The following is a 17,818-nucleotide window of genomic DNA, read 5'->3' on the forward strand; positions in this document are numbered from 1 at the left end:
ATAATGTTGCTAATACATCCATAAGAGCAATTTTGGCTTCTATGGCTAATTTTTATTTATTTATTTATTTATTTATTTATTTGAGAGAGAGAAACGTTTTTTGTCAACTCTTCATAAGACAAGGACATACCATCAGAACGATGTTAAAATCAGCCCTCCTTTGCAGAAGCTGTTCTCCTTGCTCTTTCTTCTACAGCATCAGCTTTCCTAACCATTTATAAGATATCTTTTATTCTAATACAGCTCTTCACTATAAGATTGTTTATTATAGGACACTCTGCAACTCATGTAGCAAAAGAAGCTTCTTCAACAATACTATGAAGAACTAGTTTGTGTTCAGGGTGCTATAATCTTTTTTAAACTTAATATCAATTGTTTTATTGTTCTAGTATCTTGTGGTATAAAATTATAAATGATGAAATCTGTATATTTTTCTTACATAACCTGAAAATTTGTAATGCTGCTTCTTTCCTTATAGTTAAAATTCTGTTCATGTTAAAAATTAAAATGCAGGGCCGGCCCCGTGGCTCTCTCGGGAGAGTGCGGCACTGGTAGCACCCAGGCTGCAGGTTCGAATCCTATGTAGGGACGGCCAGTGCGCTCACTGGCTGAGCGTGGTGCAGACCACACGTACTGAGGGTTGCGATCCCCTTACCGGTCAAAAAAAGAAAAAAAAATTAACATGCAAATAAATAGAGTTTCCTCCTTAGGAAACTTCTTAAAAACAATTTACATATCATTATAGGAACAAGATGTTTTTGCTTTCAAACTAAAACTAATATTTGAGAAATATTGAGTCATCTCACCCCACAACCCTACAAAGGATATTTCTTTATTCAACATTCATTGAGCATTTATTTATGTGTCAGACACTGTGCTAGGTGTTGGAGATAAACTGTTGGGCCAAATCACAACAGACCCTGTCCTCATGAAGCCTACAAACTGGTGGATGAGGCAACTATTAATCAAATAATCACATATGTAATGATATAGAGGATTATATTTACTAAGAATTCTCTGTGAGAAAAATGATCAAAACCAGAGAACCATAGTTTGATGGGTGTAGGACTGTAGAGCTGCCAAATCTTAGAACCATCCCAAAATGGTCTGGTATAGACCACAAGGGGGAAATAGAAGGAAAGGACACTATTTGAGGGAGAGAGGTGAGGATGTACAGCACTTTGAGGAAGAAGAAAAAAGAGTAATATAGAACCAAATATCTCTGGATAAGAAAAGGGAAGGTTGTGAAACGTTTGAGGGGAAAGGGAGATTTCTTTATGGTTCATTATGTAAACCACATTGCTACTCTCCTGAAGCAATCTCACATTGAAGAGCTGCGTGTAGAGTTGCCTTTACTTTTCCTCTGAATGCCTCGTTGCAACTTCAGGTTTGTTTACACATGACTATATGAGATAAATATTGTGAAGGGAAACCCATTTATAAAATATACAGTGATATTAAGTATTATATATAAAATGTATAAAGATATTAAATGCTGATAGAAAAAAAACCTGACCAACTCCAAGAAGTGAAGGGGGAGAGTACACTCCAGGTAAGGTTGGAGACAGAGGAGAGGAGACATGAATGTGCAGAGCCTTTATAGGTATGTTAAAGAATTTAGGTAGCTGCCCCAACAATGAATACCATTAAAGGATAACATAAGGATCAGGCTTTCATTTGAAAAGATTACTTTAGCTTTAGTGTAGATTAGAAAATATCAGTTAGAAAGGAAGAAAAGTGGAGATGTTCTTGCAACAAATCAAGCTAGAAACAGTAGTAAATTTAACTAAGGCAGCAGGAGAAAAGTGGACTGAATCGAGAATGTTTACAATGAGCCAAAATGTTAATAAATCTTTTGATTAAAGACTTACCTTGTGATAGCTTATGTGTGGAGTGAAGAAAGGATGGTACCAAGGATCACTCCTAAGTTTTTGACTTGGAAAACTGGATGAATGAGGGAGTGACTGCATTTGGGAAGACTGCAAGAGGCCAGGTTTATGGGAGAAAGTTCACACACTAACATATGAATTTTGTAGTGTGAGATGCCTTTAAAACACCCAAATAGAAATTTCAAGTTGGGATTTGTGTATTTGTAGATAGAATTTGAAGCCAAGGGCATGGCTGAAACTTTGTCTGGAGGACATGCAATGTTAAGAAGAGCTTTTTATAGCAACACTATTAACTTCTGTTTTCATATTTTTCCCTTGCCTACCTCCCAAATATCTTGTCAAAAACAGCATCAGCAGCTTGAAGTAAAACATCCAAGTTACTTATCTTTAAACATTCACCCTTAACTAAAATCATTAAAGAAAAAAACTTTTAGTACTATAATACATTCACTGAGAACTATCTACAACTAGAGAAAATTTATGTGGCCAATTGCTAAACAAAGTGAAATAATACAGTGTATGTGTGTATGAATGTATACATTTATGTTTTGATCTGTAAGTGGAAATAGAATTCTAACATAATTGTGTTCAAGATTTGTTTAGTTTTTTCAAAACCAAAACTTATCCAAGTAGCCAGAAAGAGCAATAGTTTTTAATGAAATAGAATTTTACTAATTAAACTGTTTTCTTTCTTGGCAGGTGACTTTTTATGTATTTCTTTAGTAAATGGTTCTGTTCAACTTCGCTACAACCTTGGTGACAGAACTATCATTCTGGAAACTCTCCAAAAAGTAACTATTAATGGAAGTACTTGGCATATGATTAAAGCAGGAAGAGTTGGTGCAGAAGGCTACCTAGATCTAGATGGGATAAATGTAACAGAAAAAGCCTCCACTAAAATGAGTTCCCTGGATACAAACACAGATTTCTATATTGGAGGAGTACCATCTTTAAATCTTGTAAATCCTGTGGCAATAGCAAATGAACCTGTAGGCTTTGAAGGCTGTGTCCGAGAAGTTATTATAAACAATCAAGAATTACAGTTAACTGAATTAGGAGCAACAGGTGGTTCAAATGTAGGTGACTGTGATGGGACAGCCTGTGGGTACAACACATGCAGAAATGGAGGGGAATGTATAGTAAATGGCACAACTTTTTTTTGCATATGTTTGCCACATTGGGCTGGAAAAACATGTAACCAGTCTGTGCACTGCCTGAATAATCTTTGTCTCCACCAATCTCTATGTATACCTGACCAATCATTTTCTTACACTTGTCTGTGTACTTTGGGTTGGGTGGGAAGGTATTGTGAAAACAAAACTTTATTTTCAACTGCAAAATTTATGGGTAATTCTTACATTAAATACATTGACCCAAATTACAAAATGAGAAATCTTCAGTTTACTTCTGTATCCTTAAATTTCAGTACTACTGAAACAGAAGGCTTAATTGTATGGATGGGAAAAGCTCAAAGTGAAGAAAATGATTTTCTGGCAATTGGTTTCCATAATCACACCTTGAAAATTGCAGTTAACTTAGGAGAAAGAATCTCTGTGCCTATGAACTATAGCAATGGCACATTATGTCGTAACAAATGGCACCATGTAGTTATAATTCAAAACCAGACTCTTATCAAGGCCTATCTAGATAACAATCTAATTCTTTCTGAGGATATTGATCCAGGCAAAAAGTTTGTTGCTCTAAACTATGATGGTATTTGTTATTTAGGCGGCTTCGAATTTGGTCGAAAGGTAAATATTGTTACTCAAGAGATTTTTAAAAGAGATTTTGTTGGCAAAATTAAAGATGTTGTATTTTTTCAGGATCCCAAAAAAGTTGAGTTCATTAAATCAGAAGGATACAATATTTATAATGGAGATGAATATTAGGTTACGTAAGTTAATACTGACCATTTTAATATACAAAACATATATATAAATGTAGTTATTTTGATAGTTATTTCTTTGGTACATTGTATACAGGGAATCAACTGTTTGCTGTTACCTGCAATAGTGCAAATGTTAACGTATCTTTTTGACAAACTTGTAAAATATAGCTAAAGACTTTGGTTGTTTTTCTTACATCCAGTTTATCTGTAAATATGTTGATTCCTAAGTTTTAACTCCATTAGTTCATTTAGTATTTATTCATCTGTAAAATTTTTAAAATAAAAGCCATTTATGACAAGCCCACTGCCAGTATCAGCCTGAATGGGGAAAAACTGAGGGCCTTTCCCTTAAGAACAGGAACAAGACAAGGATGCCCACTCTCTCTGCTACTATTTAACATAGTACTTGAGGTACTATCCCAAGCAAACAGGCAAGAGAAAGAAATAAAAGGAATCCAGATTGGAAAAGACAGAGTCAAACTGTCTCTATTTGCAGATGACATGATACTATATACAGAAAAACCTAAAGACTCTATCAAAAAACTCCTAGAGCTGGTTAATAACTTCAGCAATGTTGCAGGTTACAAAATAAATGCCCCCAAATCAGTTACATTTATATACTCAAATAATGAACTAACAGAACGAGAAATACAGAAAGTACGCCCATTTACAATTGTCACACAAAAAATACCTAGGGAGCAATTTAACCACAGAGGTGAAAGACCTCTACAATGAGAACTACAAAGTACTTATGAAAGAAATTAAAGAAGAAACGAAAAGATGGAAAGATATTCCATGCTCCTGGATTGGAAGGATTAACATTGTGAAAATGTCTATACTACCCAAAGCAATCTACAGATTCAATGCAATCCCTATCAAAATACCAATGACGTTCTTCACAGAAATGGAAAAAAATAATCTTACCTTTCATATGGAGCAAAAGACCCCAAATAGCTAAAGCAATCCTGAGCAAAAAATAAAGCCAGTGGCATAACACTACCTGACTTCAGATTATACTACAAAGCTATTGTAACCAAAACAGCATGGTATTGGTATAAAAATAGACATTCAGACCAGTGGAGCAGAATTGAGAACCCACAAATCACCCCTCAGGCTTATAGCCATCTGATATTGAACAAAGGCAACAAAAATCTACCTTAGAGAAAAGACTGCTTCTTCAACAAGTGGTGCTGGGAAAACTAGATATCCATATGCAGAAGAATGAAACTAAATATGCATCTCTCACCATACACCAAAATCAACTCAAAATGGATTAAAAACTTAAGACCTGAAACTGTAAAATTTCTAAGGGAAAATACAGATGAAGCACTTCAGCAACTAGTTCTGGGCACAGACTTTATGAACAGGAGCCTGAATGCACAAGCACCATAAGAAAAAATAAGCAAATGGGACTATACCAAACTAAAAAGCTTCTGCACAGAAAAGGAAACAATCAACAGAGTAAAATGACAACCTACAGAGTGGGAGAAAACTTTTACTAACTATGCATCTGACAAGGGATTAATATCCATAATATACAAGGAACTCAAACAATTATATAGCAACAAAACAAATAACCCAATTAAAAAATGGACAAAGGAGCTGAACAGACATTTTTCAAAGAAAGACATACAAATGGCCAACAGGTACATGAAAAAATGCTTAACGTCACTAGTCATTAGGGAAGTGCAAATTAAAACTACACTGAGATACCACCTCACCCCACTTAGACTAGCTATAATCAAAAAGATGGTGAATAACATGCTGGCAAGGGTGTGGGGAGAAGGGAACACTCCTACACTGTTGGTGGGACTGCAAATTAATACAACCACTATGGAAAACAGTATGGAGGTTTCTCAAACAACTACAGATAAATTTTCCATATGATCCAGCAATCCCATTCCTGGGTATCTACCCAGAGGAACGGAAATCATGATGTCGAAGGGATACCTGCACTCCCACGTTCACTGCAGCTCTGTTTACAAGAGCCAAGACATAGAACCAACCTAAATGTCCATCGATGGGTGATTGGATAAGGAAACTGTGGTATATATACATCATGGAATACTACTCTGCCATAAAAAAGAATGAAATGCTCCCGTTCGCAACAACATGGATGAGCCTGGAGAAACTTATGTTGAGGGAAATAAGCAGAGGGATAAATACCGTGTGTACTCACACATATGTGGGAGCTGAGAGAGAAAGAAGGAAAGAAAGACCACAGTGGTGTGTTGGACTTGCAGAGGGAGAAAACATTCTATGGGCTACAAAGTAGAGAGGGGAGTGAAGGGGGGATGGGGAGGGAGGTTGGGGATAATCGGGTGGGGGACATGGGGTACAAATCCAAGTTGTGGTAATGGGTATACAGCCAGTATGAATCTGGCCCCCACATCATGGGGATGAGGGGTGACAATCAGCTTTGTATCATGAATATTCATAACCAATAAAAAGTTTTTTAAATAAAATTCAGGTAAGAATGAGTGATAAGTATAAAGAAAAAAAAAGGACAAAGTTATCAACCAAAAAATAAATTTAAATTACACAAGAAAATGTAATCATACTACATGGCTCAGCTATGAATATTTACATGATTGCAATAACTTAAACCTTGAATATGAACTTAAGCCAAAAATTATTGCATTAATATAGAAAGGGGAAAGGTGAGGGGAGGAAAGAGTAAGCTGGCAATAACTAAATCCTTATCTTTTTCATAGTAAGACATCAATGTTTATTACAGTATTTATAACTTCTTTAAAAAATAGCATATGCATGTCACTTATAAATATGAAGGCAAAAATCCTAAACGTCTAAGAGAATTGAAAGTGGTTTTCACTGGAGAGAAGAGTAGGGCAGACGACAGTTGCTTTTTGTTTATGAACCCATGGAACCCCTTTTTTAAATCATATGCTAACTGATCAAATTTAAAAATTAAACTTCATTTATGTTTAATGGTTTCCAAGTCTATAGAAAATGGTTTCCAAGTCTTCATGCCTTTTCAAAACTAGGCATAAAACAGGCTCTGAATACAGCCACTGAAAATTACTGTCCTGACAATATATGTACGGTTGAAAGGACAACTTGAGAAAGTACATTTTGCCCAAACTAAAGTTACTGATATAACTGTGAATAGCATTTTCATCTCCCTCCCATACCCCACCATTGTAGATTGGAAGGTAGTTACTGCTATTGTTACTTACCATTTTCTGAGGTTGATATTTATGACAATTTTGCCACCAAAAAAAAAAAAAAGCAACTGAACACACATTACTGACTTGGAGAGGCCCTAACAGGTAGATAGGTCATATGGAGAAGAAAAACCTGGGTAATAAGCAGCACGTAGAGTTTAAAAGGAAGAATGTATAATTATCAAATAAATGGAGAAAAGAATTTACAAAGGACTGATGAATACATAAATAACTTCTTAATGCCTGTGCAGATTCCAGTCTATACAAAGGAACTAGATAAGTAGTTTATCACTGGAAGAACATAAATTTGTTTGGTCTTAGTTATTTTAGCCACTCCAATCCAATCAGAAAGGTATAGCCATTACTGAGAAAACTTAGGATCCAAATGAAGAACTTTGGCACCATTTAATAGGGCACAAATTGCTCCCAGACATACTGTTCCCACTAACACTAGGAAGTGTGAGGGTAGAATATAACGTAAGGTAGAATTGCAGAACATCCACACATTGATTCAAAGGTTTTGTGTGTGTGTGTGTGTGTGTTTGTGTGTGTGTTTTAACAGAAACCACTCAAGACAATTCCAATATTTGCTGAAAAACTTTGACCTAATATTCTTTTGTTCATACTACTACATTTAACTTTGAAGCTATTGAGATCATAAGGATAAGTGTTCTAAAGAAATGTTGGCAGCTGGTAATCAATCTAACTTTAAAAAAAAAAAAAAAAGCAAACAAAAAACCCCACATTTTATGTATAAAGCCAAGAAAGCTGTTATATGGAATATTACAAAAGCTTTGAGGAAACTTTGCCGGAACCACAATCCCATCACATTAGGCCACATGTACTCTCATAATAGTGTGCCTTTTCCTTAAAGCAGGGCTTCCCAAAGTGCAGTCTAAGGACCCTTGAAGATCCCTTCAATCCTTTCAAGGGATCCACAGAGTCCTCCCTTTCCCAACAACAAACCAGAATTTCTTCATGTATTTCAAGCAAAAAGGCATATTGCAAAACACTGAATGCAGAAACAGATAACAGAATCCAGCTGTCTCAAGACAGATACTAGAAATATGCAAAAGAAAAACAATGAAACTCTTCTTCCTAAACTGATTTAGTCTGGAAGCTATTTTTCATACAAATGTTATATTGACACATAATGGGATTATTGTTAAATTAACAAAATTTTTTGAAGTTTATCATTTCAATTTCTAATATGCTAAATAATATAACTCACATAAATAAAAGCTCTTTGGGGTTCTCAGTAATTTTTAAGTGTAAGGGGTCCTGACACCAAATAGTGTGAGAATTGCTGCTTTAATGCTTCCTCTCACAGCTGCAAGTTTATGTACAGATGTTATCATTTGTCTTCTACACTATACTAGCAAGCTCCACAAGGGTGGAATCTTCCCATGTTGCTTACTATTGAATTCCAAGAACTAAGCAAATGCCTGCAGATTAGGCATACAATAAATATTTAAGAAGTTGAAACTGCTACCTAGAGATTCTTCTATAAGTCAAAGAGACCTGCTGAAAACATCTTTTTTTCCCACTGTAGAACTCTGCTCATTTCATGTGGTAAATTATCAACATTTCTGTTTTGCTATCCTAGTGATGACGGTACTGAAGATTTCCTATGTGATATGCTTTTTTCCAGCACAAAACTAAAATGACTAATACAGAAAGACCTTTAAGATAATTTTACTATAAATATTATGATGTTTCTGAAACAAAGTGTTGAATGTAAACATAAGAACATATTTTAAAGTAAGGTAAAATACCTAAACCAGAGGTGGCAATAATTTTGCCTTTTGAAAGACTCCTTTTAAAGAATAAGTTCCTGAAAAGAAAAAAACAAACAAAAAAAATCACTTTGGGAAAAAAGTATTCTCCTAAAATAAAGAATATTTTTAAAAGATAGTTTGGATCAACATACACACAAATATAATACAAACACATTGAATTGTTTCATAGAAAAAGTAAAGGTATTTGGGGGTATCTGGAATTATATTGGATTCCCTGCCCTTTAAGTACATGCTGGGGGTTCCCCCCAATGACTCTGTTCTGCATCTATATATAAGATAAAACTTAGAGTGGACTCAAGTTTTCAAGATACATCTAACTACTGACCTAATGTTCTTCAACTCACTCATTACCTTCTTGTTCTACACATTAATTACTAAAATTCCTTATGAAACAGGAATCAAAAGAATCAGGGTGTTTGGCACCTTTTTAAAAGCAGTAATCAGTTTCATTCATGATTTGCTTTGGGAGACATAAATCAAACGTTGATTATGTATACTGTTCCTTGTAGTCATTAGTAAGTGGTGCCTGACCTTTTGGAGGGATCTAAGAACATGAAAACAGTACATATGGTACAACCAAATGTTAGAAATAAATGTTTGTTTTACTACGACCTGGTTCATTATCAAGTTCTCATAATGCATTAAAATTTGATTCATATTTCTTTAAAAACAGCTACTTATTAAAAACTTAGGAACTGAGTGTAAACTCACCTTAACAAGCAGTTTTATATGTTAGCCCATACATAAACACATAATACCCAAGAGGCTTATCACTCGTTTTCTCTGTTGGTATCATTTCTCTTAAATTCTTCACACACATTTATCATGGCATATACATTCCTTAACTCCAAAATTTTAAGACTTATTAGTTCTTCCACAACTAAGCTACACTTAGTAAGGGCTATGGTAGGTAGAATAATGGCCCCCAAAAGAAGTCTACATCCTAATCTCTGGAACACCTGTAAATATGTTACATGGCAAAGGGAAATTAAGGTCACAGAAAAAAATTACACTGCTAATGAGCTGACATTCAACTAAAAAGATTATCCTGGATTTTATGGGTGGGCCCAATGCAATCACAAGGGTCCGGAGAAATAGAAGAGGAAATCAGAAGAGGGAGTAAGAGAGGGTAACATGAGAAAGATTGGCCCCACATTGCTAGCTATAAATATGGAGGCAAAGAAATGGATTATCCCTTAATGCCTCCAGAAATGAACATACCCTGTTGATACCCTGATCTTGTCCAGTGAAATCAGCATCAGAATTCTGATCTATGGGAGTGTAAGATAACGAACTTGTGTGGTTTTAAGGCCCTAAATTTGTAGCAATTGGTCATAGCAGCAAAACAAATAAAAGACTAGAGAATTACAACTGTGATGAATACAAACTTTGCAAATCTGTACAAAAGAACTCACAGGTTTTCGGTTACATCTTTTTGCTCACTTTGAGGAGTTGGGCTGCTCAGTGAAGGTTCAGACAGATTGGTGTAATGGGGAGAAAGAGGGCTACAAAAAGTGTATATAACAATCAGGCTTTTTGCTCCTCTCTCTTCTTATCAATTCTTAGAGCACAACTGCCAAACAGACTCTGGAGAAAAGTAGAACTGAGCTAGGATTCCAGCTCTGACAAGAACTGTCTAACCATGAACAAGTTTTCCAACTTTTCTAAGTTCCAGCTTCCTCAGTTCTAAGATAAGTCTTCACCTTTCAAGACTCATCAAGGTTTATATAACGTGCTCAGCACAAGCTTTCTTTTTGCCACTATGATAACAAGGGGTGAAATTTATGAGTACTGAGACATCCTGGTACATTTTATTTAATAGAGGTGTGTAAACTGTCTTAAGATAGTTCTAAATTTTTTAAAGTGTCAAACTTTTTTAAAGAGCGAGTTTTCCTCAAAATAGGAGAAACTCAAAGATGAAATTCATGTAATTCACTAGTACTTAAGGACTGAGAATGGCTTTGGGTGTACTACTCACTGAACACTTTTCTCATTTTGCCTTTCTTTCCTCACAGGAAAACCTCAAGCAGTTAATATAGCCATACCTTCCCTACTCTCCACAATACATCAGTCATCCAGAGATTAAAAGACTGGTTCTAAGCATTTAATAGCCCTGTAACCCCAGGATGTGTATAAGAAACTGTTAAGATGTGACAAAACTGACTTAAAAGGCTTTCTTCCATTTGTTAACTCAGTCTTTTTTACTTGTACCTTGCAAAAGAATCCTCTCAATCAGATAAATCAGTAAAAGCAGATGTACTGAAAACACACACATTTGAAATTTTTAAAAAACTGGTTTTTGGTGTTTAATTTTTAAAACCTTGACAGCAATTTCTTCAAAATGGTACAAAAGATAACTGACTATCCTTACGTTTTGTTTGGGGACTTTTTTCCAACAATTTCCAAAAGAAAAGGAGACCAAAGTAAAACAGACTTTATTATTACAAGTCTTTTGTTCCAGAACTTTTATGATGACAAATTTCAAAGGATAAAAATGAAAAAAAAAAAAAAAAAGTATTGCAAGTTGTTGCAAATTAGACCTCGTGTTTGGTTCTAAATTTCCTCCCCTCTCTTCTCCAGTGAAAATAGCAGGCTAATTCAGTTTCAAACCTATTTTTAATTATAATCTTTAGGAAAACAATCTTCTTAATTTTGTGGAGTTATTTATATATTTTTTTCATTAGTACAGGTAAGGAAAAATACTGGTTTCTGTCTCAAGTGTCAGCATCATCTGGTGGCTGTGCTTTAAATTACTGCCATCAACACTATGTATTTTAGAGTGTAAATAAATTTAGATTTGGATTAACAAGAGCCTCCATGTGCTTTCTATTTCAAGTAAAACTGGCATATGAAACTGTACAATTATCTTACAAACAAATTAGGGTTAATTACACATTTTACAAAAAGATTCAAAACACATTTCTCTTAAATAAAAGTTACTGTGGTCTTAGAATGATTAGTGAGTCAATGTACCAAATTTTCAGTGTACAGGTTTTCAAAAACATACCTATATAGTGGGTTATAGCTGCACAGTTTTTCACTGGTAGTATTAAATTCTAGCCTCTTCAGAACTACACAATTTATCTCAGTCTATAACCTAAGATTTTAAAAAATTGTTTTTCCTACATGTTCTTGGCTGAATCAAAGAAGAGTGTCTGAAGATAATTAAAGCTTTAAAGAAGAAATTTTTTTACTACTGAATTTCAAATCACACACACAAAATAGGTGAGAAATTCTTTTTATCATATTTAGAATCAAAATATCCCTTAAAATATTTACATTTTACAGTAAAAAGGATAGCAAAACACAAGATCATGTACAAGCTTAAGTATTCAAGTCTCTGAAGAGCCAAAAATGAAAAGGAAAATAATGGCCTACCACAAAGCTGTAGTATATGGTAATAAAAGCCTTCAGTGAGTGCAGATTAAAGCAATAAACGTACTCCTTGGGCTTCTGATTCTTGGTCAAAAACTGCTCAAATAAATGATTAGTATAATCTGATTACGAAGTTGCTTGGCTTTTTGTTGCTCCTCTACAGTTTTTTTAAAAACAGTGCAATTTAAAACAAACTTACAGAGCACACATTACTCTCAAATTAGTCATTATATAAAGGACATTCACTAGAGGCAGTAAATATATTCCATAGTTAACCATATTTACCAATTGAGAAATAAAACTAAAATTTCTAAGCCTTTATTGCATATTAATAAAACAAATTTTTGAATATACAGCAATGTAAAACTTTTAAAAATATTAAATTCCTATAACTAGGGACAGTTGGTATGAAGAAGGGATGATGAGCACTGGTACAGAGCACTCTGCACCAACACACAGAATTTACTGTTCTGCAAACCACCAATAGTAAAAATTTAGAAGATGGCACAATCCTAGCAGGCAATCTTATAAAGTTTTTAAGATACAACATTTAACAGTTACTTAAACATAATCTTGAAATAGCCTGCAAATTTTACCTTTTGCTTTTAGCTCTGTCAGCGTGATCCCTATCTTTGTGGTACCTATCCCTGTCCTTTTCTCCTTCTCTATGTTTACTTTTATCTCGTTCTTTGTCCTTCTCATGGTCTTCACTTTTAGGTTTATCTGGTTTCTTGTCTACATTTCTACTATCTCTGCTTGCTTTTCCATCTGCTCCTCGATCACCATGTGATAACCGTGCCCTCTCTTTATCCTTGTGCCCCTCCTCCCTACTTTTTCTGTCTCTTTCCTTGTCTTGGCTTCTGTCTCTGCGTCTATGCCTTTCAGATTCTTGCTCCCATTCTTTTTCATGTCGCTCTCTTTTCAGGTGATGTGAATCACTATAAAATCTCTGGCGGTCCCCTTTAACTCTATTAAATGACCTATCCAGTTGCTGTTGGTCTTGCCTACCCCACGGGTCACTATGGCGCCTTTCTGGTCTCCGAATGTCTTTAACCTGGTAAAAATTTTGTGGGCCTATATACCTTGATGCTTGTGAAAGGGGACCCATCATACGTTGGGGTTGGCCTGGGAGATGAACAACTGGTGGCCAGGGAACCACGGGATTTTGAGCATAGCCAAACCCTGGAGGGGGAAGTAATGGAGGTGGCAAATGTGGTGGAAATCCAAACATGCTTTGTGGTGGGAAATTAGGAGGCCCTGGAAATGGGAATCCGGTGGGGCTAGACTTGAGATGCTGAAGGTTGGGCTGCTGTGGCCTCATGGGTGAAAAGTTTGCACTTGTTCTGGGGCTGGTGCTTCTGGAAGTAAAGTTGATGCTTTTAGAAGGAAATTCTGACTGACATGTATTTCCAACTTCAAAATGAGATGTTGTTGTTGTTGACCCTCTTCGAAATGGGTGCACAGTTTCAATATTTTGCATTAAAATATCCTCCTGTAAGGGTTTTGTTTGTTCTGTTTGTGAGCTATGTATGTTTTCTACTGATGGTGAGTTTTGTGCAACCTTTGAATTATCACTCTGCTGAACGCAGGAGTTTTTCTCTACAGAAGACAACTTTTCCTCTACACTGATTTGCTCTGTTAAGTGCTCCTTGTTGTGTGATAGGCCAGGCGGGGTGTGTTTTTCTCCATTCCGGCAACTATCTCCATCTTTGCTTTCTGAAGTAGTAGTCTGCTGACTTCGTCCTGCTGCTTGTCTAGGATCCCTTTTCAGGTTGATAAACTGTGGGGACCTTGCAGTACTAGCAACAAGATTTTCATTACAACTCACATTACCATCTATGTTTCCTTTCCCTACATTAGACCTGCATGGAGAGCTAATATTTGAAGTCCGATTATCTTGCAAATTATTCTCTTGATCTTGCAGCAGCTGTCTTTTTAATGTTCTCTCTTTACTCTCCACAGTTTCCTCTTGTTTTGACTGAATTGATAAATTTGTCAAGAATGCTTCTGTAGAAACATCTGGTGGTTTACCTCTGAGACTAAGATTCGCCAAAGGCCCTGGAGAAATGGAAGAGGACCCCACCCCTGATGTTTCTTCTCCTACTACTATTGAATTATCTGTAGATTCTGTAAGGTTATCTCCTTTAACTTTTATCTCCTTGGCTTCACCATCAGTTACTTCCACTTTATCTACTTTTTCTGCTTTCAGGTTGGTTTGCTCATTTATAAATGGAATTTCTTTAAGAGTGTTTTGTTCTATCACTGACTGAGCCTGCTCATAGACTTGACCAGTGGTGCCCAACAGGCTTTGAAGGATATCATCCACAGGAAGAGGTTTATTTGCTAATTCCAGAGTAGAAGGTTGATTTTCCCAGCCAATCAATACTCCAGGAAGGAATCTTAAAGGTTTCGGTGGCTCCTGTTTTGTGACCTCCATTAAAGGTTCAACTGCTATTGGAAGGTCTTCCTGAACAGTCTGCTGAGGCTTATTTCTCTGCTTGTGTAATACAGTTGTAAAAGAATTAAAAAAGTCATTTTCTTCCTCTGGTGCTTCCTCTGTAGAAACTTCTATTTTACTTTTTTTATCAGGTGGCAATGCTATTGGAACACTTTCAGGAGCCTCAGCAGTATGACTAGTACTAGCACTAGCATTATGCTGCCGCTTCAATTTTTGACGAATAATTAAACCCAACAATAGATTAGGTCTATGCAGTTCAAGCCCTGTATAAAAATCAAAAACATTAATTAATAGTCATTTTCAATCATTACAAAAAAGGGTAAAATTTTGCATCTATAGCTTATTACAAGCTACTGAATGGGTGTCTGGCCCTGTCACACCATCCCATGAAAGCAGAATCAGTCTTTTCACTATGGTCCCACCTCCTACTTTACTTCAATCTTATTCTACTATTAAAACATATACCTACCAGGTCCATCAAAAGGCACAAGAGGATGTGGAATTTTATCTGCAGCACCCAAAGGAATAAGGTACATATCTTTAACCTGCTTCATGTTGTTCGCAGCTACTCCATATCGCTTTCTGCTACTGAAGTATGCAAACAACAAAGTATAAGAAATTTGATCTTCTTCAGTTACTGGTGTGAAGCGAACCACACAAATTTCCTATTCAAGAAAATAACAAATGGTTGTTTAAAATAACAACCTAAAGAATAGTTTGGTTTTAAATACTGTTTCTCAATTAGTAATAATGTGATGATTTCCAAATAACCTGGTTTATTAACTTAAATACAGATGAGAATACTAAAAGGAAACAACTCTTAGGATCACTGCTGATCCACTGATGGATTTGTTTTATCTGAAAGCTTCCCATAAGAAATTGAGTATCAAGGTGATTAACGAATTTATTCAAGGTGACACAACTTGTCAGTGGCAGAGATAATACTGAAAGCCAAGTCTTTGGATATATGTACTATATCCTGATTTCCAATGCTATAACCTCCACAGAGGGCTGCCTGTGCTCTTGGCACACTGGGCACTAACAGTGCCCAACACCACCTCCCCACTACACATTTATACACACAAAAATACAAATCGACCTAGTTTATAGGGACTGAATTTAGGAATAAAGAAGGCTGGCTGAAAAGACTTCAAATACACACAGACCATAAATTTTGTAAAGTCATTTGGCTTACTCCAGAACTTTTTTACAAGCCTCTAAGTTTCTTGCCTTTGTTTCAGTTAGAAAAGATAGTTCTAATTTGGTATTAATTTGGTAGTGTTAGAAATGAATATTTTTTCATGAAGGCATGCAGTCAAAGTGGGAGCCATATTTGCAAAATCTAAAACTGATGCAAGCTCCCAGACATATGAAGGAGCTGAACTATCACTCTACCTCTTATAAAATGTCAGTCATCCAAACTGCCCTCTTGTAGATTAAATATCACCATATATATACAGATGTTCCTTGACATGATGAAGCTGCATCCTGATAAACACATCTTAAGTTGAAAATATCGCAAGGAGAATCATTGTAAGTTGGGGACTGTCTGTATTAGTAACAACTATTACATGCTTAAATCAGTTAAAGTTGGAGGCACACTATAAAGTATTGGACAGTAATACATGGATAGCTGGAAGTGTGGTTCCCAACACGTCCAAGAGTAATACTTCCCATTTTTAATACCATGAAAAAGTTACAGCAAATAAGTGTATAATAGCTTTTGTATAGTGCTTCAAAGTTTACTTGTATTCCAACACTGTATCAATTTAAATTCTAAAATTTATAATGGAAAAAAATATTCAGTTTAAGATCATCCATTTTGGATTACTCCAAAGAAAACCTAGAGCCTTCTAAAAGAGAGGCAAAACAGTAATGTTCACTTATTCAAAATTTGTTTAACAAATGCCTATAACATACTAGGTACTATCACATCTGTTGAAGGGGAAACAATTTCTTCTAATGATTAAATTTTCCTGTGTAGTACTATTCCATGAGTTTTAAAAAAGAATGATAGAAAATATATACGAAAAAGGAAAAAAGAGAAATATTATTGTGATACAGGCTACTAATTATCCCCCAGTGTCTATTCTCCTTCCTTCCTCCTATTACTACTGAGAAGTCCTCAATTTTTAGTTGGGCACATGGCTATCCAATAGATATTACATTTCCCAGCTTCCCTAGCAGCTACGTAACACTATGTGATTAAGCTCTTGACAAAGGAAGTTAAAGAAAATGAAGAGATGATTTCAAATTCTAGGTCTTGCCCTTAAAACAACTAGATAGGCATTCCTCCTCTGTTCTCATTTGGTAATGATGAGTCAGCTTTGACCATGTTTGACTAATGAGGACAACACTCTTGGAAACAGCAAAATACTAAGAAAAGAGGAACCTGGTTCCTGAATGATCCTATAGAACCACAGCCATCTAACCACACTGAATGGCCTACCTAACAGAAGAGAAAAATAAACTTCTGTATTCTTTGAGCCATTATATTTTAGAGTCTCTTTGTTACAACAGCTTAGCTGTGCCTTAACTAAAACAAATGTCTATAATTGAAGCAAGGCAAAATCCAGGGTGAATCTCATTACTTACACTAAAACATTTCTTTCAAACACTGAGAAGCCACAGAGAAAGCATAACAAGGGTGGGGGGGAGGAATGCTGGACTGTTTTAAGCCTTAGCAAACAGTGATATGGTTCAGCTGTGAGGTGTATTATATAAACTTAGAATGTGTATTGGCTCCCTTCCCCAGGAAACCTAGCATCTTTGACTAAGAACTCTTGAGTGGTTTACCTTCTGAATATTTTCCCATACTGGTATAGTGAAAAAAGTTTTCCTCACCTTGGTTCCTGATGCTTTTATTTTTTCAACATAATCCCAAACTGTCTGAGGTGATATCCTGCCACCTACTTGAATACTATCNTGAGGTGTATTATATAAACTTAGAATGTGTATTGGCTCCCTTCCCCAGGAAACCTAGCATCTTTGACTAAGAACTCTTGAGTGGTTTATCTTCTGAATATTTTCCCATACTGGTATAGTGAAAAAAGTTTTCCTCACCTTGGTTCCTGATGCTTTAATTTTTTCAACATAATCCCAAACTGTCTGAGGTGATATCCTGCCACCTACTTGAATACTATCTGGTAGATCCTGTGGTAAAAAATAAAGTGATTAATATATACAGAATATCTTTATTATAATATTCATAATTCATACAAATT

General features: G+C 35.6%; 1 protein-coding gene and 1 pseudogene across 1 annotated transcript in view; one reads left to right on the forward strand and one right to left on the reverse strand.

Moving 5' to 3' along the window:
- LOC103594478 overlaps window positions 1-3,778 on the forward strand; it is a 16,318-nt pseudogene extending 12,540 nt beyond the window's left edge.
- A 7,264-nt stretch (window positions 3,779-11,042) lies between these two features.
- The window catches only part of PHF3 (PHD finger protein 3), a 67,408-nt gene continuing 60,632 nt past the window's right edge, over window positions 11,043-17,818 (reverse strand). Inside the window, exons 13-15 of the mRNA XM_008577699.1 lie at window positions 17,658-17,747; window positions 15,064-15,259; window positions 11,043-14,857 (exon numbers count right to left, since the gene is read on the reverse strand). Coding sequence (XP_008575921.1) covers window positions 12,729-14,857; window positions 15,064-15,259; window positions 17,658-17,747 — 2,415 coding nt within the window. The 3' untranslated portion in view covers window positions 11,043-12,728. The remainder of the gene's footprint in view (window positions 14,858-15,063; window positions 15,260-17,657; window positions 17,748-17,818) is intronic.

This window comes from Galeopterus variegatus, unplaced genomic scaffold (assembly GCF_000696425.1).
Source record: "Galeopterus variegatus unplaced genomic scaffold, G_variegatus-3.0.2 Scaffold1566, whole genome shotgun sequence".
NCBI lineage: Eukaryota > Metazoa > Chordata > Mammalia > Dermoptera > Cynocephalidae > Galeopterus > Galeopterus variegatus.